The following is a 24,482-nucleotide window of genomic DNA, read 5'->3' on the forward strand; positions in this document are numbered from 1 at the left end:
TTGGCCACACAGTTTTGGGAGTACATAGGGTTGGGAGCCACGGCCTTGTTTCAGAGAGGCCCAGTTCTGGCCCCTCTGTAGCCTGAGCCTCCTGCCTAGGCTGCTCTGACAGCCCCCTCTCTGAGGGGCTTGAAGGACTCTCTGGTTAGCTTGGCCACTGAATGCCCCAACGTGCTGTTCCCCTAGCCACCACCAGAGGGCTCTGAGGATCCCTGCAAACTTTACCCATCTGCTTTAATCTCTCCTCTCCCTCCCTGGGCCAGTGGCCTCAGTGCTGTCCAACCTGGAGGTGACTCAAGAGGTCACCAGGATCCACAGAGGGGAGGGGTGTCTGCCTTCAGGGGCCATGCCTGTGATCTCAGCATCAGCTAATGGCAAGCCCCAAGCAGATACTCACCAAGTGACCATTCTGACTTCCTTCCCCACCCCCACCTCAAGACAGCCAGCCTGAATGGTGAGCCCCCTCTTCTGCCAGTCCCGCCCCCCCTTCTCTTCACTGGCAATGATGGGAAACACAGGTCATAGCTTGGGAATGTGGCCCTGGGCAGGGGTGATAGGAGGAGGGAGAAGGACATGTGACCTCTCAACAGCTCCCCTACACTCTTGCTCTGTCTCCAAGCCCCTTCCTCACCCCAAATACAGATGGGTGCTGGTAGTGAGGGGCTGTTGGGGGAAGCAGCCCCTGTCTCCTGACCGTTGGCCCTGGTCGGGCTGATGAGGTGAGGGACAACTGCCAACTGGTAGTGCCCGTAGGAAGAGTGCTGGGCACAGGCCCAGTGTCCTGTGGCGGCTGATGGGCCAAACCTGCCGTGGCAGGATGGGGAGACAGAGATGGGATTCTGGGCCCACTCAGATGGAGAGGGGCTTCTCTGGGAGCCGAGTTCTCTGATTCTCAGCACCAGAGAAAACAGGCTGTGGCCTGGCTCGTAGTATTTGAGGCTTGTTGGGAATCTCGTTGGTTTGGTCAGAGCAAGGGGCCTCATAGCGGCTGTTTGCCTTCAGTACCTCCTGTGGTGGAACTCGTTGAAATGAGTGGGTCAGGGCAAGCGTCTTGGATGCTGCATGCAGTGCCACCCCCATCTTCCCCTGGGGACCAAGGCCTTGGCGCTTTGAATCAAGGCGCCACTGAGGGGGCTTTGTGCTTGTCAGGGTCCAGAAGCTGTAAGGAGAGAAAAGGCAGATCCTGCTGCTTGGGAATGAGCAGGGTGGCTAAATACAGCCGGCTGCACTCTGCCCCTCCCCTCTCCTCCCCCTCCACTCCAGGCCCAGGCTGCCTGTGGTCTCAGCAGGCACCACCTCTCCAGCCAGCTGCCTGCCTGCCACCCAGCCTGTCCCCACCAGGCCAGCCCTCACCTCCCCCTTCCCCTCCCCCAGGACCTCGTGCAGAGCCTCAGCAGGGTCAGCGAGTGAGTGGGGCTGGGCAGGCTGGGCTCTTGCTCTCTGGGGAACCTGGCGGGGTGGGTAGTGGGCAGGCAGCGGAAAGGCCTGGTGCCAGGGCAGAGCCTTTGGGACAGGCTCAGGCTGGGGTCTGTGTGGCAGAGTCTCCAGGTGAGTTGGGGTGCAGCCCTGTGGGGGGCCGGGCCACAGGGACTTGGGGTGGGGGAACCAGGAGGAGGGGCCAGGGGGCTGTGGCAGATTCATGTCTGTATTTGGCAGTCGGCAAGGAGCCAGCTCAGTGAAGCTGGGCCCCTGGCCAGTAGCAGGGGAGGGCGTCAGGGCCCTGGAGACACCCCTCCCCCAAAGACACACTGGTGCCCCCTCCTCTTCCCCAGCTGCCTTTCTTTGTGGATGACTCAAACTCTGCTCTCCCATCTCCTGAGAGTTTTGGGGCCCATGCTTTAGGTCTGGGGCCAACAGGTGCTCCTGGGGTATCTGGGGCAGGAAGCTGAGAACGGAGAGGGGGAAGGGCGGGCTGGACAGTGCCACCTCATTGGCCCTGGCACTGAGGTCAGGATGGGGTTTGCCTGAGGTGTGTGTTCCTCTGCACTAGGCCCAGCTCACCCAAGATACGGGTGTCCTAGTTGTGCCACCCTGGGGTCCAGAGACGTGAACCACCTGCATTAGGAGCCTGCGATTCTGTGCCAGGAATGTGTGGGTTCCGGGCTCCAGTGGAATTCCACGTCTCCCACAAGGCCCAGGAGCGGCCCCTCTGCTGCCTGAATCCTTGGCCCCAGGCCATTCCCTATGGTTCCCCTGCTCAGGAGGATCAGCAGGGTCAGTATTAGGAGAGTCTATGGCAGGATTCAGGGACTCAGGGAAGGAAATAACTGGCAAGGTCATATAGCACGCAAGCCCCGGGAAGTGAGGTCAGGGCTGGGCCAGCCTGCAGGAGCCGTCTCACCTCCTGGGCTCCTATTCCAGACGTTATCGGGTCCTTGATCTCAGGCTGATCCATGTAGCTCTCTCAGTCTCTCTGCCCTCCTTCCTCTCCTGGCATCCCTCTGTGTGCCACCGTCTCTCCTCCGTCTCTCCTCCAGGTGGGTCTACATCCCCTTTCAGCAGCCCCATCACCTCTGACGAGGAGTACCTGAGCCCCCCAGAGGAGTTCCCGGAGCCTGGGGAGACCTGGCCCCAACCCCCCACCATGAAGCTCAGTCCAAGCCAGAACCGCCGCTCCTCAGATGCTGGCTCCAAGGCGCCCCCCACCTTCAAGGTCAGATCACGGAGCCCAGCCTCAGCCTCCTGAGTACCTCCATTCCTTTGCGTGGCCTCTTGTTCTTGGGGCCACACCAGGTTTGAGCACAGCCTGGAGCTCGACCCCATTAACTGAGCCAGCCTAGGTCAGACTGTGGTGGAAGAGGCCTCTGTCCCAGATCCCCCACCCCGCAGGAGCTGAAGCTGGGCCCTGACACTTTGGGGTTCCCTGCAGGTCTCCCTTATGGACCAGTCAGTAAGAGAAGGCCAAGATGTTACCATGAGCATCCGTGTGCAGGGGGAGCCCAAGCCAGTGGTCTCCTGGTGAGTAGCAGCTAACCACCACCTGCCAGCTCCCCCCTCCCAGGCCTGACCCTGCGAGACCTGGCTCTGGGCAGAGGGGGCTGGGCCTTTGGTAGACTTCCCCTTGATCTGTAGGGGGCCAATCCCAGGTACAGTGGTGCCATTCCCCAGCCTGCCCCTGCCTCTGTCCCTTCGGGCCTCAGGGCTCACTGGGGGCTTCCTCCTGGAGGAGGGGTTTGTTCACTTGGTCTGAACAGCCTGGAGCCATCTCATTCCCTGAGGAGGCTGCCCGCCCCTAGTCCGTTGAGCACAGGCTGATTTTTGAGGCCTTCTCTGCACCCAGCCCTGTGCTGAGCCCAGGTGGAACCATTTGTTTCTGAGCTGCCAGAGCCCAGAGTTAAATTCAGGCCTCATCTGTGGTGCTACATCCCAGGTGCCTGGAGCTTTGATTAGTTCGCTCAGGTTATTGTTTTTATTGGTTTGGGTTCTACTCTCATTTTTAATTGATTGTCTCGTCCCCGGTGTGATTTCTTAACATTGTAAGTTATTTCATATCCCTTTTGGGTAGTGGGAAAGCTACCTGTTCATTATAAAGAAATAAAAATAAGACATGAGGAAATTTTAGAGCTATTAAGAGCTGAATAGCATGGACCACTCTAAGTGCAGTTAAGTTCCTAGAGAGGAGAGATCCAGGTGGGCAGACGTGATCTGGAAGTTCCTGGTGGAGGTGGGATGCGGAGTCAGGGTGAAAACCTGTTTGTAACCCAGGGGGGCCCGTGGTCAGTGGGACAGATCTGGGGAGGGGACAAATGACGAAGAGGGAGGAGAGGCCAGCTTGGCTCCGTGCCCCCACTTCCTCGTGTGCAGGTGAGGACCCTGGGCCCTGGGACTGAGTTCTTGCCCCTCTGACAGGCTGAGAAACCGCCAGCCCGTGCGCCCAGACCAGCGACGCTTCGCGGAGGAGGCAGAGGGTGGGCTGTGCCGGCTGCGGATCCTGGCCGCTGAGCGGGGTGACGCTGGCTTCTACACTTGCAAAGCAGTTAATGAGTATGGTGCTCGGCAGTGCGAGGCCCGCCTGGAGGTCCGAGGTGAGTACATCCCACTCCCCATGAACCCCCTCCCTCCAACCTGGCCCCGGCCTCGTTCCTGCCCAATTGCCAATGCTCACCTAACCTTAGTTATGGGATGCCAGAACTGAAAGAGCCTCTGAGAGCCCCAAGTTTAGCTGCTCACATTGTGGCTGAGGAAACTGAGGTCCAAAGAGGGGAAGTGACTTGCCCAGGCCACATGGCAGCTTGCCCAGTGGTCAGCTTGCTGCCCAGTACTGCCTTCCCCATGCTCAGGCATACCTGCCCCTGATGCCAGTCAGAGACCTTGCTTCCTGCCACCAGCCATCCTCTCCTTACACTCTTCTACATCTTTGTCACCTTGCCCTTCCCAGCCCCCACCTCACACCCACTCCCCTCTCTCCTATTACCCATCTCATTGCTGTGCAGAATCTGTTGTGGCTGGGGGTGGCAGTGGGGAATGTCTGATAATTGGACCCGTTCGGAGGGGCCCTTGGGGTGACTTGGGCATGGAGCATCGCCGGGACCCAGGGTGAGCAGAGCTGTGAAATGTGGAGAGGGCTGGGTCTCAGAGTCGGGCCTAAGGGTAGGAGGCCTTTCAGGCATCGGGGAAGGCAGGCCCTAGCCAGGCTGCCTTGGGGGGCAGTGCTTTCTTCCCAGGGACTGGCCATTTGCCTCTCCTTTCACCTCCCCTTTCCCTGTGGACAGTTAAGGGCTGGGAACCCCTCCTCAGCTCTGCACTCAGCCATCGTCCCCCGTTTCTGGCAGAGGCCAGCTCTGAGAGCTTCCAGGATCTCCAGACCCTGCCGGAGCCCAGACCCTCACAGTCATGGTTGCCCCAATGGACCCTGCCTGCCTCAGTTACCAGATCCTGTGCCTCTTGTTCCTGGGGTCGCCTCCTCCTCAGTCTCTGAATTCTTCCATATTCACCCCCAACCCCCATCCCACAGCCTGGCCCCATTCCCTGGCCTGCGCCTGCCCCTTCAGGGTCTGGTCTGCCCTGCTTCTCTGTGCTAACCCATGTCTTAGTGCTTCTCTCTCTTTGGAATTCTCCCCAACATCTCTCAGGTTTTGGGGTGCTCCTGGTAACTGTGAATGCCTCTCCCCTGGTTGCCCAGGGCCTCTACCTGCCCAGAAAACCCAGGGCCCCGGCCTCTGGCTGGCTGCCTGCCCCCCACCCCAGGGCTGCGCTTGGGGGAGCTGACCATGGCAGTGCTGCCCTGGCAGTTGGAGAGGCAGCTGTCTGTGCTGGGGGCCTAGCCAGGCTGCGTGCGTGCTCGTGTGTGTGTGTGCGTGTACTGCACTAACCTGCCGCTTGCTGACTGAGGTTTTTGTCTGTACACAGGCGAGTGAGCTCAGGGGGCCGACTGCACTCCCCCCCGCTACCCTCCGAGCTGCGCCCTGTCTCAGGCACCTCTCGGACCTCGCTGTGTTTCACTGCCTCCTGCCCACAGACCCTGCCAGCCTGGACCCTGTTCCAGCCTCCCCTCCCCTCCCTTCCCCGTGCAGCATCCTGGGGTAGTCCTGGGCCCCTGTGGACCCCTCCCTCCCCAAGTGGACATATGACTGGGCTGGCTGGGAGCCCCCACATGGACTGAGTGCCAGGAAGGGGGTGGCCATGAGGACTATCAAGACCCCTTCCCAGTCTCTCCCTGCAGGGGAGCACCCAGTGAGTGCATGTGCTGCCACTGCTACAGGCCCTGTCTGTCTATCCGTTTGTCTGTCTGTGTGTCTGTGACAGTCAGGAAAGGATGCCTCCAAGCTGGCATGGGATAAAGCTGAGGGGGAGAGACAGGGCATAGCACCTGCAAGGTGGAGGGCCCAGAGGGGTCAGGGCTGTTGACAAGGAGCTCATGAAGTGGGGGCAGAGCACTAACCATTCCAGAAACGGGTTTTCAGTGGTACAACACTATTCACAAGAGGCCAAAAGCCAGAGGCCCCGGCCCTGCTCTGATGAGGAGGCCTGGCTGAGTCCTGGTTGTGGGCAGGTGTAGGGCCCACTTGGGGCTCCCCCTTTCACTGTCAGAGTCCAGGAGGCTCTGCTCGGGAGTGAGGGAGTTAGCCAGACTTGACACGGGAGTAGGGACCTCCTGTAGAGGGTGTGGAGATATTCAGAAGTACCTGTTTCTTAGTTCAAATAAAGTCCAGTTTGTACCCAGCTGGTGTGCTGTGTGGTATTTTTTTCCGCCGCCGTCTCTGCCCCTACATGGCCCTCAGTTTCACTGTCCTTGATTCCTGCCGCTTCCCGAGTTCACCCTCCCTGGCCCAGCTGGGGTCGCTGTCCTGAAGCCAGGCCTGAGACCTCCTCACGGTCCTGGCCAGCCAGGAGGGTGGGCTTTCCCTCTGTCTCCAAAGGAACAAAATGCATCTCTCTCTCTGTGTCTGTCTGTCTCTCTCTGTGTGCGTGTGTGTCTCCCTCACCCCGTGTCTCCGCTCCATGTGTGCCTACTCCCCGTGGCCGCTCCCCCAGCTCACCCTGAGAGCCGGTCCCTGGCCGTGCTGGCCCCACTGCAGGACGTGGACGTGGGGGCCGGGGAAATGGCGCTGTTTGAGTGCCTGGTGGCGGGTCCTGCGGACGTGGAGGTGGACTGGCTGTGCCGTGGCCGCCTGCTGCAGCCCGCGCTGCTCAAATGCAAGATGCATTTCGATGGTCGGAAATGCAAGCTGCTGCTCACCTCCGTGCATGAGGATGACAGTGGTGTCTACACCTGCAAGCTCAGCACGGCCAAAGGTAACTGCCCACTTGGGCCCCACGGCTGCCTTGGGCCCCCAAGAGCTGGAGGGAGGGGCCTGTAGGGGAAGGAGTTGGGTGCAGAATGAGATGGATTCTGTCTTCTGGGGGAAGAGTGGTGGGTGGGAGAGGGTGCAATACACCTGCCTCAGTAAACGCACTTGGAGTAGCACCTAAAGCAGCACCTGGCAGGAAGGGCCTCCCGTGTCAGTGTCAGCTGCTGTGCCTGTAGGAGCCCATCTGCTGAGGTGTGGCAGACAAACCTGGATGTGGGTTCCAGTTCCTGCCCTGTTGCATAGCAGTCACCTGACTTTGGACAAGTCACTTCATCTCTCTGAGCTCAGACTGTTCATCTGTAAAAAAAGGGATCATGATAATGCCTAGCTCGGGGATCGGTAGGATTAATGAGATAATGAATGTAAAGAACAAAGCACAGTGCCTGGCGAAGGGTGCCACCTAATAAATGTCAGCCATTAGTATTATGAATGACTTCTCTGACCTGGTCCCCGTCCTTGTTTGAGGAGTGGAGACAATGCCTCGCCAGGTTGTGGTAATGAGCACCTAAGGTGACACTGGAGGGACCTTGTAGGCAGGAAGGGACCAGGTCAGCATCAGGTGCTGTCGCTTCCCCCAGAAGATTGTCTGTGGGGCAGTGGAGTGGGGCCAAGGGGCATGTGCTTTATGTCTGGGGTGGTGGGAGGAAGTATGGGCACAACCCAGGTGCAGAGGAGAATTCCAAGGGGAGGGAAAGGGGGTGCAGGGGAGGAAACGGGCTTGCCTTCTAGGCCCCTCTTATTGCTGAGCTGAGCATCATCCTGGATGGGCAAGTTGAGCTGAGGATGGGAGAGCCGGGCTGGGGCCCTGGACACCTATCGTATCCCTAGCCACCATAGCAGCCTCTGCCACCCTTGCTGACCTCCACTTTCCTGAGAAGGCCCAGTGCCTCTTCCGGTGCCTAGGGACCTTGCTGGGTTCCAGTTCCTGGCCCAGGCAGGGGGCCTGTGGGTCGGGGTGCCTGGGGTTCCGTGGCCTTTGTTGCCCCAGTGCCTATCCCTCCTGCAGATGAGCTGACCTGCAGCGCCCGGCTGACGGTGCGGCCCTCAATGGCGCCCTTGTTCACGCGGCTGCTGGAGGATTTGGAGGTGCTGGAAGGCCGCACGGCCCGCTTCGACTGCAAGATCAGTGGCACCCCACCCCCCTCCGTGACCTGGACTCATTTTGGTATGGCCCTCCACCCTGCAGATGTTGGGGGACCCCCAAGGGCCAGAGAGCAGGACCCCTCTTTGAGTCTGCTGTGCATTCCACCTCCCTTCCCCCAGGCCGCGCCGTGGAAGAGAGTGAGAACTTGCGTCTGCGGCAGGATGGGGGGCTGCACTCGCTGCACATTGCCCATGTGGGCAGTGAGGACGAGGGGCTCTACGCAGTCAGTGCCACCAACACTCATGGCCAGGCCCACTGCTCAGCCCAGCTCTACGTGGAGGAGCCTCGGACAGCTGCCACTGGCCCCAGGTACTGCCTGGGGCCCGGAGCTGCCAGGGCTGCCTCTTTGGGGCCCCAGCCCCACCTGTGACAGGAGGCAAAGCTCTGGGACTCTGGGCAGCTTTGTGATTTTTGCAGCTCGAAGCTGGAGAAAATGCCATCCATCCCTGAGGAGCCGGAGCACGGCGAGCTGGAGCGGCTGTCCATGCCCGACTTCCTGCGGCCACTGCAGGACCTGGAAGTAGGACTGGCCAAGGAGGCCATGCTGGAGTGCCAGGTGACCGGCCTGCCCTACCCCACCATCAGCTGGTTCCACAATGGCCACCGTATCCAGAGCAGTGATGACCGGCGCATGATGCAGTGTACGTGCCCAGGGAAGGGACCCTAGGGAGTGTCCCCTCCAGCATCCTCTCTGCTTGCGGTGCCCTCCGCTGTGCTCACCCTCGGGCCTTCCTTTTCAAGCCTCGTCAGGGATGAGGCGTCTAGTGGAGGGGAGCCCAGAAAGGCTATGAGGTCGCCTCCTTCCTTGAGCCCACACAGCACCCATCTTGCTGAGTCACTACTCTGGGCCTCAGTAGCTCCTTAGGAACTTACTAGACAGCCTGCTACTGATCATGTGCAGGTTACAGAACCACTCTGTGCCTCAGTTTCCTCATCTGTAATCGGTTTGTTAGAGAATTAGATCAGCAAGTACATATAGAACACTTAGAGCAGGGCCTGGCAAATAGCAAGTGGTCAGTATGTGTCATATCTTATGATTATGCCTACTGTTTTTGCCACCATTGTCATTCTCATTGGCAAAGCAGAGAAATTTCAGTGCAAAGGCCTATGTGGCCAGTGTCTGGCACTGAGAGGATGCTTGGCCAAGGCTATTAATGAATAGCAAGTAAAGAAGGAACTGGAGGAAAATAGAAGGATGTATTTGGGACCGTGTCCTCTCAGCCTGGGGTGTTTCCCATGGGACTATCTCAGTTCCACCCTCGAAGGAATCAGAGTCTCCAGTGGGAAGGGTCACCTACTTCCATCCAATAGTGCCGCCCTGTGCCACACCATGGCCTCCTCTTAACAGCGGCAGAGTGACAAAACTCAGCGCCTCACGTGTGCCAGGCTCTGAGTGCTAAAGGCCTGGCATGGATGATCTCACCATGGGCCTGTGAGACAGGTACTATTATTCCTGTTTAAAGATGGGGAAACTGGGACTTATGGAGGGTCAAGGACTTGCTCAAAGGCAGGCAAGGACTATCTGACTCTGGCTCCCACCTCCTACCAGGATGCTCCCTGTTGGCCGTGCCCATTTCCAGTGCCACCACTGAGCTCCTTCCCCTCTGTCCCCCTGCCACAGCAGTTGTCTGCTCAGCCCACAGGGTTCTTATCTCTCCATCTGCTTGAGGCCCTGAGTGGGTGTTTGTCTCAGGATCTGAGCTGGCGTCTCTTCTGTTTGTATCTGGGGTCAGTGGCGGCCCTTGGTTTCTCTTCCTTTATAAATAGTCTCAGTAGAGATAAATGGGTGACTGTTCATGGGAGATAACCACTAAGAGGAGGGAGGGGTATTTGGGGATAGCCCTTATATGAATGAGGATAGTGTAGGCCTCTTCCTCTTCCTGTCCCTGCTGGAGACAGCTCCCTTATCATCATTCCGGGAACACGGTGTAGGGACAGAGCTTTGAATTCAGAGGGAACCAAGTTCAAGCCATTGCTCCATCATTTATTAGCTGTGTGACCTTGGACAAGTCCATTAATGTCTCTGACCTCATTGGCAAAATGAGGATAATTTTGCAGGGTTGTTGAAAGGATTATGGGGGTAGAAAATATATGTCAAATAGCTGGCATAGCAGAACACTCTTATTGGAGTTTATAATATAATACATATATTTGGCACTTACTGCATGCAAGGTAGCGGGTTCTGCTGGAGGTTCTGGGGAGGGGAGAAGGGATGGGGGTGCATAGTGGGGCCCCCAGTCATTGGCATAGGAGGTTTCTCAGGCTGGCACTCACTTGAACTATGTCTTGAAGGAGAAGGAGGCCTTAGTAAGAAAAGAATGTTCCAGAAGGGAGGAATTTTGTGAGCAAAGACCTGAAGATGGAGCCCCTATGGCTTGTTCAAGGACCTGCTGGCTTGTCAGGGTCAGATGGTGGAGGACTAGCAGGGGACGTGGCCAGGTGGGAGTTTAGTATGAGTGCTTTGGCTGCTGTCAGTAGGTGCCTGTGCAGTAGGTGCCTTTACGGTTTCCAAGTTGAGACGCACCATGCAGAGCTGTAGATGGAGTGTGGGCTGCACTAGTGGGGCACTCTCAGGGGCTATGTGCTGGCCCTGGGACCACCAGTGGCCATGGGAAGGGCCCTAGGAACAAAGCCTTGATAGAACTTTGACACAGAGGTGTGACACCCTCCCCAGAGGTGCGAAGAAGAGGGCAGTCAATAGTTGGATGGTGTGGGAGGAAGGTGAGAAGCTGCGGGGCCTAAAGTGTGGAGGGACAGACAAGAAGGGCCAGGGCTGCAGGTGTAGACTTGGCAGTCTGGACCTAGGGTTTGCCACACAATGGACACACTTCTTGCTTGTCTGCCTATTCTTTCTCTCTCCTCTCCTCCCTGATTGAGTGGGGGTGAAAGGCCAGGTCTAGGGTGGCATGGGCACACCCCACAAAGTGTTCTCCTAGCTCTGGCCCAGTGTCACTGTCCCTCCCTGCCCCCCCAGACAGGGATGTCCATCGATTGGTGTTCCCCGCTGTGGGACCTCAGCATGCTGGTGTCTACAAGAGTGTCATCGCCAACAAGCTGGGCAAAGCTGCCTGCTATGCCCACCTCTATGTCACAGGTGAGACAGGCACCCTCCCGGTCAGCTACATGCACAGCCTAGCCTCTGGCCTACCCAGGGGGCTGGTGAAGGGGGGCTTTTGCACCTGCTCTCTTCCTTCAATCCCCTGGGGAGCCGTCTGGCCTTGCCCCTGCCCCCAGCCCACTCCCCTGAGGCCTGGTGATCCTGTGGAGACACTGGGACCTAAAGGCCACAGTGGATGCTTGACCTTTGGCTTTCAGATGTGGTTCCAGGCCCTCCAGATGGTGCCCCACAGGTGGTGGCTGTGACTGGGAGGATGATCACCCTCACATGGAACCCTCCCAGGAGTCTGGACATGGCCATCGGTGGGTCAGAGCCACACAGGGCTGAGATGTGGACATGGGGGCATTGCAGGGCAGGCTCGGGCAAGGGTGCCAAGAGAGCCAGGAGGGGAGGGCAAGGCCCAGGGAAGCATACGGGGTGGGGAGTGGACGGAGTGCTGGGAGCACGGTTAGGAGCAATCTTGACCGCCTCCTCTGCATGGTGGATGGAGCTCCGGGTCAGGAGGGGACAAAGGGAGCCACCATATTCCCGTCTCTTTCTCAGAGGGATTGGGTGCGTGGGTCGTGCTCCCGGGAATATGCTCTTCTTCCCTGTCTGTGACCTCTTCCTACTCTCTGCCTCAGTTTCCCCACCTCAGATAGTAACAAGGAATTGGGATACAAGGCAAGCTCCCTCCATGCCTGTAACTGGACCCCATGCCTGGCACTTTGTTGGCTCTTAGCCTGGATAGGCCAGTGGTTGGGCAAGAGCAGATGGAGAGCAGTTAGAAGCAACAAGAGACACTGAGGCAGGTCCTCAGAGCAGACTAATGATGAGTTCCTGGGTCCTGAAGAACTGAGTGGGGGTGGAGTGGGGGATGCCCCAGCCATGCCCGTCTCTAACAGCTGCCTCCCCATCAGACCCGAACGCCCTGACCTACACCGTGCAGCACCAGGTGCTGGGCTCAGACCAGTGGACAGCGCTGGCCACGGGCCTGCGGGAGCCTGGATGGTCAGCCACAGGGCTGCGTAAGGGGGTTCAGCACATTTTCCGGGTCCTCAGTGCCACCATCAAGAGCAGCAGCAAACCATCACCCCCTTCTGAGCCTGTGCAGCTGCTGGAGCGAGGTGAGCCTGAGTGTGCTTATGGAGCGGGGGTGGGTACTGTTGGGCTGGGGAACTGGATCCCCACAGTGGGAGCTCAAGGGCTGGTCTGGACATTAGAGCTTTGACAGGAACAGTGTGGCTGGGTGCGACCTTGACCGTCAAAGTGCTTCCTTCTCACTCCTGAAAGCAGCACTCACAGTGGGCGAGGCTGAGGCTCTGGAGTCAGACAAGCTGAGAGTGCAGTCCCAGTTCTGCAGCTCCTAGACAAAGTGCTAACCCTCTCTGAGCCTCAGCTTCCTCATCTGTAAAAATGGAGCTCACAAGGCTATGGGAAGGGTTAGAGGAGCAGTGGGTCCTAAGGATCTCCTCCTCCCAGGCCCGCCCCTGGAGGAGGCGCCCGCTGTGCTGGACAAGCCAGACATCGTGTATGTGGTGGAGGGACAGCCTGCCAGTGTCACCGTCACCTTCAACCACGTGGAGGCCCAGGTCGTCTGGAGGAGGTGGGGCCCTGCTTTGCATGCCCCATTCCCACAAGTGGCAGTCCAGTTCCGGCCATCCTAGCCTGACCTCCTGTGGCTGGATCCTGGGTGATCTCCCTCTCATGTGTCACTCAGCTGCCGAGGGGCCCTCCTAGAGGCGCGGGCAGGTGTGTACGAGTTGAGTCAGCCAGATGATGACCAGTACTGTCTTCGGATCTGCCGGGTTAGCCGCCGGGACATGGGGCCCATCACCTGCACTGCCCGCAACCGTCACGGCACACAGGCCTGTTCGGTCACACTGGAACTGGCAGGTAGGTGATAGCAGACCCCCTTCCCTCTCCTCCCTCTGAGGCCCATAGCCCTCTCCTCCAACCCCCAGGTGCACACACCCATTGGCCAGTCCTAGGTCTTCCCTCTCAGCCTGCCCATCTAATGACCATACTAATACCAGTACTACTACCACTAATAGTAATAGTACTAATAAGATATTTATTGAGCACCTGGTATGTGTCAGGCTTAGTGCTAAGTATCTCACATGTAACTCCTCATTTAATATTTACATCAACCCTGTGAGATGGGGGGTTGGTTATTATCCCTATTTTACAGATGGGGAAACTGAGGCTCAGAGAGTGTGTTAAATAACAGGTTCAAAGTCACACAACCTAATAAGACCAGGAACTAGGATTCAAGTTCTGATACCCAATTCCAAAGCCAGAGGGTGCTCCTAGTTCCTGTGTTAAACACAACAGGAAATAATACCTCAAGTGTAACAAGCATAGGGAGACAAAATCAATTTAAAAAAGAAAAAACCCAAGGGAGTGCATCTTATCATGAGACTCTCAGCTCCCGGATCCTGGCTGCCCTTTGCTCGACTTGTCGGACAGAGCCTCCCAATCTTTGCTGTGAGGACTTCTTCTTTTTTTTTTTTTTTTTGTAATTTCTCCATCAAAGACATTGTCTCTCAACCCCCAGCATGCATTAAGTAGTAATTGCCTTGTGTTCCAGTTTGTTAATTAACTCTAGACATATGTAACTGCCACTCAGGATTTCGGACCAGCGCCAGCTAAATAGTGTTACCTGCTGAGTAGATACAATTCCAACCAAATGCAAAGAAAGTGACATTTTAGTTAGCACAGGCAAGCTTATCGTGGGTAAATGAGCATTTTCTGGTGTTTTTAAAAAATTGTTCAAGTTCATTTGATGCACCTAGTGCTTTGACCTTCATAGAGCCTATCCTCTCACCCCCACATCCTCCCCTCCCACTAGAAGCCAGATTCCTAGAGGGGAGGGAGAGCATCTTTAAAGTGGAAGAGAAGTGGCAGGAGCGTGTGTGAGAAGATGGGGAAGCCCCACTGCCCCCTGTGGACGGTGGATGGGGTGAGGCCACAGATAATCTGGGCTCCAGATCTCTCTTTTACGTGTCTTTTCCTTGCCCGGTTTCCCCCACCCCATCCCCTGTCAATTTCTCCTCAATCACCGCTTTGCTCCTTGATAGTACCATTTTCTTTCCAGATATAGGGAGAGGCCCTGGCCACCCAGTCCTCAGCCTGGCCTGGCTGGAACAGTGACACGGAGACTATGTTCCAGCCAACCAGGGCTAGAACAGGCCTGGGGCTTGGATCTACACTCTCTCCCACTGTGCCCCACTCCCCACCCTAGGCAGGGCAAGTGGAATGGCCCCTGTCCTCCCCTTTCCTCCACATCCGCCTCACTCTAGATCTTTCCCACTCCCAGGATGCCCTTCCCTTTTATCTATATAAAACCAAGCAGTGTGCTGTGATGGTGGGGGTCCCTGCGCAGTGCCCCTGCTCTTCCCCAGGGCCTGACCACTCCACTCTCCTTACAGCGTAGCTCCTCAGCCATGCTCAGGAAGAGGGCACCAGGAAGTTACAGGCTCCTCTGCAAAGCACACTGGAATATGTATTTAATTCCATCACGAGAATTAGAAGCCACTTCATAAGGAAATAACACGATCGCATGCTATGTGTAGAGAATAAAACCACAGTCACATGTGAGAGAGCTAAGCTGAGATTCGGCTCCAGTTTGTTCTTACCATCTCCAAGATGGCAGGGGGCCCCTTAAGCACTTAAACAAGATTCAGAGAGAACGCTCCAAGGCAGAGGCAATGCCATGGTGAACTTGTGTCAGGGTCACAGGCTCAGCGGACTTCGGAGCTCAGAACAATAAAGTCTGAGAAGCCCTCAATGGGACTGTGCACAGGGCGATCGCCCACAGGGGGCAGCGTTGAGCCACTCCACGCCAGCCCATTAATGCAGTGAAGGAAGAGGCTCAGGATGGCCAGCCCTGATTTGTCAAGAGAGACAGGAAATCCAGATTTCTTTTGTGTGTGAAAATCTCATTTCAAAGCTGACAGATGAACACTGAGAATCAAACAAAGCAAGCCTTCCCCCTCTGGCTTAGGTTTTCTGAGATTTGGGGGACATCACGTATGGATTTACAGGGAGAGCGGTTGGTCCAGGCTAGGAGTTTGAGAGCCCCAGTGGGTGAGGTGCTGGGGTCTGGGGAAGTGTGTGTGTGTGTGGGGGGGGGGGGGGGGGGAGGGGTGGAGCTCTGGGTGGCCAGGGCCTCTTCCTCAGTTGCTGAGGAAGGGCTTGGAGAGGAGCTGAGGAGGCAGGCCCATGTGACCCCAACATTCTTTCCCCCTCCCTTTTCCACTCCCACCTCCTGTGTTTCAGAGGCCCCTCGGTTTGAGTCCATCATGGAGGACGTGGAGGTGGGGGCTGGGGAAACCGCTCGCTTCGCTGTGGTGGTTGAGGGGAAACCACTGCCGGACGTCATGTGGTACAAGGTCAGAGGGTGACGCGGTGGCCTCAGGGGAGGCCTAGCCTGGGGCTGGCCAGGAGCCTGGGAGGAAGAAGGAGGGGTTTCCTGGGAGTGTGGGAGGGGTCCAGGCAGCCTTAGGAGGAGGGGTACGTTTTAGAAGGAAGTGGGACCCAGAGGTGCTGAGTGATGCTGGTGGGCCTGTGAGGAACTGGGATACGAATTGGGGTAGAAGGAGTTCCTGGCCCTGAGATAGGGGTGAGACTGGGTCTCTGGCATGGAGGTAAAGCTGGGTCCCAGGTGGAGGTGAAGCCAGGCCCAGGCTGGAGGTGACGGCCAACTCTGCAGGATGAGGTGCTGCTGACTGAGAGCAGCCACGTGAGCTTCGTGTACGAGGAGAACGAGTGCTCGCTGGTGGTGCTCAGCACAGGCGCCCAGGACGGAGGCGTCTACACCTGCACTGCCCGGAACCTGGCTGGAGAAGTCTTCTGCAAAGCAGAGTTGGCTGTGCGTTCAGGTGGGCTGGAGCTCAGGGCAAAGTGCTCACCCCCAGGGATCCATATGAGCCCTTGTCCGGGAGTCACTCATCCGGCCTTGCACTCTTTGGCTCCCACATCTTCCAGCCCCGGCACCCCACTTGGGCTTCCAACATTCTTGCTCCTCTTCTGTCTTCTCCATCTACCCTGCCTGTCTCAGTCTCTGCCCTCATTCCTCTCTTGCCCTTCCCATCTAACACCAGGCATCTCTTCCCCAGCTCAGACAGCTATGGAGGTAGACGGGGCCCGGGAAGATGAGGAACAGCGAGGAAAGAGACTCAGCGACTTTTATGACATCCACCAGGAGATTGGCAGGTGTGGGCGAGGTGTGGGGTGTGGTGTCTGGGGGCCAAGAAAGGCTGGGTCTGTGGCCAGGAGGTGTGGAGAGTCAGTGTTGCAGCAATGCCTGAATCCCGTCCTCTCCGTCTGTCATCACCCAGGGGTGCCTTCTCCTACCTGCGGCGTGTGGTGGAGCGTAGCTCTGGCCTGGAGTTTGCAGCCAAGTTCATCCCCAGCCAGGCCAAGCCAAAGGCATCAGCATGGCGGGAGGCTCGGCTACTAGCCCGGCTCCAGCACGACGGTGTCCTCTACTTCCATGAGGCCTTCGAGAGGCGTCGGGGGCTGGTCATTGTCACCGAGCTGTATCCTGGGACAGGCTGGGTGTCTAGGGGATACCTGGCCTGAATGACCGGTCCTTGTAACAACCAATTAGTAACATGTTTCACACTTAACAAAGTGGCCTTATTGACAGTTGGGAGCGGCTGCCTACCTTCACAAAATGTGCCCATTGACAATTGGGAGTTCTGAAGGCATCTTATAATACTTCATAGAGTGGAAGTATTTAAAAAACAACATTTTCTGTCCCCTTCCCCTTTTAGCTTAAACATACATAGGACTTAATGTGTGCCTCACAGTGGTCTAAGAGTTTTATTTATTTAATCTTCATGTATACCTACTTATCTCGTGGGATTTTATTATCCCCATTTTACAGATGATGGAACTGAGGTACAGAGAGGTTAACTCACTAGAAGTCACACAGCTAGGAAAAGGCATGTGATTTTTATCACAAAATGCAGTACAGTACATCTGAACATTTGAAGGGACCCCATTTCAGATGAGCATCAATACTTGGCTTTGTTAGGAGGCTATTACCATAAAGAATGGATTTTAGCTTTGTAAGAGAGTTTGTTAAACAAAGGCACACTATGGTAAGGATGCTGGGTGGTTGGCTTATCGCTCTCACAAGCAGGGTGACCATGTCCTTCACACCAGACTCCCAGTCTGCACTGTTAGAACCCAAACCTCGGCAAAATGGCCGATTATTATGTGTCATGGACCTTCTAGGTCATTCTCTAATAGTCAAGAAGTCCCATCTACAGTCAACAAGATTCTGCTTCAACTTGATCCCTACAAATACCTCACAGGGTGGGCAGGAGGCGGTGTTATCCTCATTTTACTCCTGAGGGAGTGTAGGCTCAGAGAGGTTAGGTGCCTTGCCTGAGATCCCACAGCAAGTGAGAGTACAAGCAGGGTTGTCCCATCTGTGCACCCAGGTGACAGGCAGAAGAGTGAAGACACAGTTGCTAACTGGTACCAGATGTGCTTTAAGGGAAAGGAGAAGCCTGTGCTGAGCTGGGATCTGACTTGAGCTCTGGGAGTGGGGGCACTGCCCAGGGAGGGCTGGGCAGTTGGCATTGGTCACTGTTCTCCTTGACCCAGGACACAGCTGCACAGAGGAGCTGCTGGAGCGAATGGCTAGGAAGCCCACCGTGTGTGAGTCTGAGGTGAGGGCAGTGGGTGGCAGGGGAGCACTGAACTCTGAGAGCTGAGGGGTGGGTCCTGGACATGCCATCTGTGCCCATGAATAGGCCAGGGGTGGTCCTGGACAGCACTGGTAGGCGGGCAGCAGAGCTCTTTTCCTGCATCAGACCAGACCCCCACCCAGGGTCTTGCAAATCTCAGCAGACCCACCCTGTCCCTACTGTGTTTCCCAGTCTTCCTCCCATCAGCATTCCTCAGACACTCTTCCCAGCACGAGCTCCACCTGGACTCCATGCAGCCTCACTCTGTCCTGGCATGGGGGGCGTGCAAGTTGTGCACTGCACAATTCTATTTATTATCATGTAAACGACTTCCTTCTGTAATTGTGGTGTGCCTGACTGTGTAGCTGTACATGGAGGCCCTGGGTCTCAGCAACCCAATCTGTGTTCTAGTCCCCTCCACCAGCCATCTGAAGGCCACCTACCAGGCACGCCTGATCTCTTGCCACAGCCCTGGTGGTGATCAAACATGATGCCCCACCCTTTCCCCACGGACTCTGGGTCACCTGTTTCCACAGATCCGGGCCTACATGCTACAGGTGCTCGAGGGAATATGCTATCTGCACCAGAACCATGTGCTGCACCTGGATGTCAAGGTGAGGTGCAGGTGGGGGTGGGGAGCAGGCAGCCCCATGGGAGCCAGGCAGTGGGGTGTCCTCCCCTTTTCACTCAGCTCCCACACCTTGCCCCGTGTCCTGCAGCCTGAGAACCTGCTGGTGTGGGATGGTGCAGAGGGTGAAGAGCAGGTGAGGATCTGTGACTTTGGGAACGCCCAGGAGGTGACTCCGGGAGAGCCCCAGTACTGCCAATACGGCACTCCTGAGTTCGTGGCGCCCGAGATTGTCAACCAGACCCCTGTATCTGGAGTCACTGACATCTGGTAACATTGGCATCCTGAGCGGCTGGGGTGGGCCAGGGCAGCTGCCCTCAGTTCTGGGGAGGTGCTCACTGGCAGAGAGGAGCTTTACTAAGCTCAGGTTCCTTCTCTGAGAGTCGATGGGTGGCATTGCTCACGGGTCCCTTGCCCACATAGCTACTTACCCCTCATCAATCAGGGATGACCCAGGCACTCAAGGCCTCAGGCCTGTCTGTCCTTGGTTCCTTATCTCCCCGGGGTGGTAGCCACCCCATCTGCAGCCACCTTGCCTCCCCCCCTCCCCCCGTCCAGTGAGGCAGGCACCATCCCTTGGTTCCCAGACTTCTCATGGCTTCCTGGGCTGGCCCTGCCATGACCTTTTACTCCTCCAGGGATGTCTGGACCCTTGAGTGCAGAGTCTTCCCTGAAGGAGGCATCCTTGCATTATCCATTTGTCCAAACAGTGTTCACAGGGAGGACGCTTCTGGCTAGATTCTTGGTAGCCGAGAATGGCTCGCTTCTGTTGGGAGGTGGGCTGTCCTCTCACCGACCCTCTCTCCTTCCCCCACAGGCCCGTGGGCGTCGTTGCCTTCCTCTGGTAAGGACCTCTCTGCACTCAGAACCCCAGTCTCCAATGGTCTCTTAGCACCCGCCCCCCCAACATGTATAGGGTCTGGGGCTAGCAAGCAGTTGGGGGTGTGCAGCCCACCCCTTCTCTTCCACATCCCCTGCTGCTTCCTGCACAGCAAGGGGCCGCATAGGCAGGAATGTGGACTTCCCAGCGTGTGTGTCTGTCTTCCACCGCCATGCTCCTCCATAAGGGGTGGGCACACAAGCTGGATGGAGAGGCCAGAGCAGGCTCGGTGCCATTTCGGCAGGGGCTGCAAGGTGCTGACTGTCCAGCAGGGACTGGAAGGAGTAGGCTCAGGCTCAGGGAGGCATATCCCCCTGAGCACAGACTCCTTACCTCAAGGACAGGTCATGGCTGGACGAGGCACAGAACAGGTCCTCTAAGCACAGGCCCAAGGCAGGGACCTGGTGGCCGCCTGTCTGGGGTAGTGGTGGGAGCAGGACAGGCAAGAGTCCGAAAGACTCTGTCCAAATTCACCCAGCCTCTGTCTGCCCCACAGCCCTGAGGCCTCCACCTCTCCCTGGCCCTATGTCCCCAATGGCATCCTGTCATCTCTTGCTTAGCCCTAGGGCCCTGCCTACCTCTCACTCAGCTCTCTCCACCCCTGCAGTCTGACGGGAATCTCCCCGTTTGTTGGGGAAAATGATCGGACAACATTAATGAACATCCGAAACTACAACGTGGCCTTTGAGGAGAACACGTTCCTGAGCCTGAGCAGGGAGGCCCGGGGCTTCCTCATCAAAGTGCTGGTGCAGGACCGGCTGTGAGTACGAGGCTCCGAGGAGCCCTGACCTGCAGAGTCCCCTCATGCCACCCCGACTGCTGCCCAAGCCTCTGCCCTTAGACATCCAATCCTCCAAGTCCTTAGAGGCCCCATTTTCCCAAACATTTATTGACTGACTGAATTAATGAATGATGAATCCTTTCTTAATCCTCATTCCTTACAGGAGGCCTACTGCAGAGGAGACCCTAGAACATCCTTGGTTCAAAGTGAGTCTAGTACTGCAAAGTCATGGTAGAAGAGGTGGAGAGAGAGAGAGAGAGCATGTGAATAGCTTCATTTATTAGTTACTGTGTGCAGTTACCATGATAGGTGTTTTATATACTTATGATCTATCCGCCTCAAATAGCTCTGTAAAGGAAGGGATAACTCCCATTTTGTACATAAGGAAACAGAGTTGGGGGTCTCATGGATTCCAAGGCACAGATCTGGACTTCCCATCCTGGGGGTCCTCATCAGGGTTTTTCCTGGCTCTTGAAATCAGCCATGTGTCCACCTCTGTCCTGCACTGGTCCCACACTGTGGTTGGTATGTGGCCTGGTCTCCTGGCTCTGAGCTCTGTGTGGGCAGAGTTCTCATTCATCTTCAAACCTCAGCACTGAGGGCACGGCGCCAAGTGGGGGGTGCGATTCAGCAAATGACCCAGAAAGAGCAACTAAATAAACCATCCATTGAGAATTGTGCTGGGTCAACTGAAGGCTGAGGTAATTCTGGTATCTGTCCTTGGAGAACTAGCCTTGTCTCCCAGATCAGAAATGAGCCCCAAAGAGGGCAGCCTGGGTGGGTCGCTGAGGGAGGCCTCTGTCATGGCCTGGCCCACCAAGGCTCCAGATATCTGGGCCTGCTAGCTCCACATGGATATGGGTGGTGAGCTGGGCAGTAGGGCCAAGCCCAGGGGCCTACGCACAGGCCTCCCAGGCAGCCACTGTACTAGGACAGGGCCTTGAGCCCTGATGTAAGCTCTGAAGCCCACCCCAGAAGCCACCAATTTTTGGCCTCTCCCCTTAGGGTCAGGAAATGTGTCTATGTGTGGGCACCTTGGCTGTTAGAGTTGTGACAGATCCAAGGGGAAGGGGACCCCCAGGACCCGGACTCAATGCTGTTTGGTCCATTGTCCCCTCCTGTGGACTTTGTCTCTCCACTGCCAAACCTTGAGGGTCTGAAAACTTTCTCTAAATCCCTCTTTCCCGGGTTTGCAGACACAGGCAAAGGGCGCAGAGGTGAGCACGGATCACCTAAAGCTATTCCTCTCCCGGCGGAGGTGGCAGGTGAGTTTGGCTGGGTCCTGCTTCTGTGCCTTCCACCTTCTCATTCTGCAGCCTTCTCTCTCTAACCTTGCTTTTTCTTTATCATGTGCCCTCACCTCCTGCTCATCTGTCTTCATCTGCTTTTTTATTCTCTCAACTCTCAGTTTCCCTCATGCCCCCTGCCCCTCTTTCTGTCTGCCTTGGGCCTTCTCCGGGGGCTGAGGTGAGCCTGAGCGGTTCAAACTAGCCCCCGGGGAACCGTAGGTCTGACTCTAGCACTCTGTCTTCAGCGCTCCCAGATCAGCTACAAGTGCCACCTGGTATTGCGCCCCATCCCTGAGCTGCTGCGGGCACCCCCCGAGCGGGTGTGGGTAGCCGTGCCCAGAAGACCACCACCCAGTGGGGGGCTCTCGTCCTCCTCTGACTCCGAAGAGGAGGAGCTGGAGGAGCTACCCTCAGTGCCCCGACCACTGCAGCCTGAGTTCTCGGGCTCTCGAGTGTCCCTCACCGACATTCCCACTGAGGATGAGGCCCTGGGGACCCCGGAGGCTGGGGCTGCCACCCCTATGGAGTGGCAGGAGCAGGGAAGGGCCACCTCTCAGGACCAGCAGGCCCCGAGCCCTCCTGCCCTCCCCTCCCCAGGCCAGGAGCCCCCAGCTGGGCCCAGCCCCAGGCGGGGAGAGCTCCGCAGGGGCAGCTCAGCTGAGAGTGCCCTGCCCCGGGCCGGGCCGCGGGAGCCGGGCCGGGACCTGCAAAAGGCAGCGTCTGTAGAGCTGCCACAGCGCCGGAGCCCCAGCCCGGGCACCGCCCGCCTGACCCGGGGAGGCCTGGGCGAGGGTGAGTATGCCCAGAGGCTTCAGGCCCTGCGCCAGCGGCTGCTGCGGGGAGGCCCTGAGGATGCCAAGGTCAGTGGCCTCAGGGGTCCCTTGCTAGAGAGCCTGGGGGGGCGTGCCCGGGACCCCCGGCTGGCACGGGCTGCCTCCAGTGAAGCAGCACCCCACCACCAGCCTCCACCAGAGACTCGGGGCCTGCAGAAGAGCAGTAGCTTCTCGCAGGGTGAAGCAGAACCCCGGGGCCGGCACCGCCGAGCCGGGGCGCCCCTTGAGATCCCTGTGGCCCGACTTGGGGCCCGCAAACTACAGGAGTCTCCCTCCTTGTCTGCCCTCAGCGAGACCCAGCCACCCAGCCCTATACGGCCCAGTGCCCCGAAAGCCAGTGCCCGCAAACCCAGTGCCCCCAAGTCTTCAGAACCTCCTGCCACCAAACCCAGTGATGCTTCTCAGCCCTTGGCATCCCAGCCTGCCCAAGAGAAGGCTCCGAAGTTCAAGGCAGAACCAGTCCCAGCCCCCAAACCTACACAGCCTCCCGTGGCCCTGCAAACCCCAGCGCCTCCGCTCACACCCTATGCCCAGATCATTCAGTCGTTGCAGCTGGCGGGCCACACGCAAGGCCCTCCCCAGGGCCCTGCCACACCTCCGACGGAGCCCAAGCCCCATGCCGCGGTGTTCGCCAGGGTGGCCTCCCCACCCCCGGGAGCCTCTACCAAGCTCGTGCCTGCAGCCTCGGCTCCCCCAGCACCGGCCGAGAAAGCCCGGGTCCCCACGGTGCCCCGCAGGCCGGGCAGCAGTCTCAGCAGCAGCATCGAGAACCTGGAGTCCGAGGCTGTGTTCGAGGCCAAGTTCAAGCGCAGCCGTGAGTCGCCCCTGGCACGGGGGCTGCGAATGCTTAGCCGCTCGCGCTCAGAGGAGCGCGGCCCCTTCCGCGGGGCCGAGGAGGACGGCATGTACCGGCCCAGCCCGGCGGGCACACCGCTGGAGATGGTGCGACGGCCCGAGCGCTCGCGCTCCGTGCAGGACCTCAGGGCGGCCGGGGAGCCGGGTCTGGTCCGCCGCCTCTCGCTGTCGCTGTCCCAGCGGCTGCGGCGCACCCCGCCCGCGCAGCGCCACGCGGCCTCGGAGGCGCGCGGCGGGGATGGGGAGAGCTCGGAGGGCGGCAGCTCCGCGCGGGGCTCCCCGGTGCTCGCGGTGCGCAGGCGGCTCAGCTCCACGCTGGAGCGGCTGTCCAGTCGGTTGCAGCGCAGCGGCAGCAGCGAGGACTCCGGGGGCGCGTCCGGCAGGAGCACGCCTCTGTTCGGACGGCTACGCAGGGCCACTTCCGAGGGCGAGAGTCTGCGGCGCCTCGGTCTCCCACACAACCAGCTGGCCGCCCAGGCTGGCGCCACCACACCTTCCGAGGAGTCCCTGGGCTCCGAGGCCAGCGGCACATCGGGCAGCTCAGGTGAGGAGGGGCAGGGTGCAGGGAAAATGTGTGGACAAGTATGGGTGGGTTGGGGGTGTGGTGGGGCTGGGATGACAGGTGCAGAGTTCAGAAGAGGGTGGAGCTCGCTGAAGAGAGGCTCTGGGAGGAGGAGAGGGCGGGGACACCCACCAGAAAGAGGTTGAGGACGGGCTGGACACCCCCCCCCCCCCCATTGAATTGGCATGGCTGGAGCGCAGAAGGTGAGGGACAGAGGCTGGTGAGGGAGAAGGCCAGGCGGGGCTGGGTGATCTCTACTTCTCTGGGCTGAGGGCTGCAGCGGGTGGGAGCTGCCTGGCCCTGGCTGGGCAGGTACCAAGGCGCCTGGGTCTTCACAGCCCCTGGGGAAAGCCGGAGCCGGCTGCGCTGGGGCCTCTCTCGGCTGAGGAAAGACAAGGGCTCGTCACAGCCAAACCTCTCTGCCAGCATTCAGGAGGATTTGGGTCACCAGTATGTGCCCAGTGAATCAGGTAGGAGGTGCCTGCTGGGTAAGTAGCTGGGTGGGAGATGGGCCACTTTGAGGAGCCCCGGCAATGATGCAAGGAAAACAATAACAACAACAATAATAGCAGCAGTTGTCATTAATTAGCAATGCCCAGTGTCCTATCAAGCACTTTCCAAGGGCTGCCTCACTCAACCCTCCCACACTGTTGAACTATTATTTGTGTCATGTCCACATGGCACAGGTGAGGAAACAGGCTCAGCCATGCTAAGTGGCTGGTGGAAGGCACAGAGTTGGTAGTAAGTGCAGCAGCCAGAATTGGAATGTCTGCCCCTGTGCACCAGACCCCAGAAGTGGCTTCAGGACACCATACTAATGCTTTTCTTTGGCTAGCCTGCTCCCTCATGGGAGAGCCTAAGGTCCCCATAACTCCGTGTAGTTCTGAAGGTCAGGGTAAGGCTCCCTTGCCCCTACAG

The 24,482-nt window shown here is 58.0% G+C and overlaps 1 protein-coding gene across 4 annotated transcripts in view; it reads left to right on the forward strand.

Moving 5' to 3' along the window:
* Positions 1 to 24,482, forward strand: part of SPEG (striated muscle enriched protein kinase) — a 48,647-nt gene that overhangs the window by 16,381 nt on the left and 7,784 nt on the right. For 3 of the 4 annotated variants that reach the window (XR_013960717.1, XM_080670746.1, XM_080670747.1), the window contains exons 9-33: positions 2,478 to 2,653; positions 2,870 to 2,958; positions 3,850 to 4,025; positions 6,475 to 6,735; positions 7,798 to 7,956; positions 8,055 to 8,244; positions 8,353 to 8,576; positions 10,910 to 11,029; positions 11,251 to 11,355; positions 11,953 to 12,159; positions 12,515 to 12,638; positions 12,753 to 12,928; positions 15,314 to 15,426; positions 15,747 to 15,915; positions 16,153 to 16,249; positions 16,375 to 16,575; positions 17,661 to 17,718; positions 18,273 to 18,350; positions 18,456 to 18,634; positions 19,182 to 19,208; positions 19,852 to 20,004; positions 20,189 to 20,231; positions 21,222 to 21,290; positions 21,560 to 23,546; positions 23,903 to 24,034. Coding sequence is in view for 3 of the 4 variants with exons in the window: in XM_080670746.1 (XP_080526872.1) it covers positions 2,478 to 2,653; positions 2,870 to 2,958; positions 3,850 to 4,025; positions 6,475 to 6,735; positions 7,798 to 7,956; positions 8,055 to 8,244; positions 8,353 to 8,576; positions 10,910 to 11,029; positions 11,251 to 11,355; positions 11,953 to 12,159; positions 12,515 to 12,638; positions 12,753 to 12,928; positions 15,314 to 15,426; positions 15,747 to 15,915; positions 16,153 to 16,249; positions 16,375 to 16,575; positions 17,661 to 17,718; positions 18,273 to 18,350; positions 18,456 to 18,634; positions 19,182 to 19,208; positions 19,852 to 20,004; positions 20,189 to 20,231; positions 21,222 to 21,290; positions 21,560 to 23,546; positions 23,903 to 24,034 (5,313 nt within the window). In the remaining variant the exon portion in view is untranslated. Of the gene's footprint in view, positions 1 to 2,477; positions 2,654 to 2,869; positions 2,959 to 3,849; positions 4,026 to 5,349; positions 6,163 to 6,474; positions 6,736 to 7,797; positions 7,957 to 8,054; positions 8,245 to 8,352; positions 8,577 to 10,909; positions 11,030 to 11,250; positions 11,356 to 11,952; positions 12,160 to 12,514; positions 12,639 to 12,752; positions 12,929 to 15,313; positions 15,427 to 15,746; positions 15,916 to 16,152; positions 16,250 to 16,374; positions 16,576 to 17,660; positions 17,719 to 18,272; positions 18,351 to 18,455; positions 18,635 to 19,181; positions 19,209 to 19,851; positions 20,005 to 20,188; positions 20,232 to 21,221; positions 21,291 to 21,559; positions 23,547 to 23,902; positions 24,035 to 24,482 lie in introns of those variants that run through there. The other variant, XM_080670748.1, reaches the window with a different exon arrangement.

This window comes from Plecotus auritus, assembly GCF_963455305.1.
Source record: "Plecotus auritus genome assembly, chromosome: 5".
In the NCBI taxonomy this organism is placed as follows: Eukaryota; Metazoa; Chordata; class Mammalia; order Chiroptera; family Vespertilionidae; genus Plecotus; species Plecotus auritus.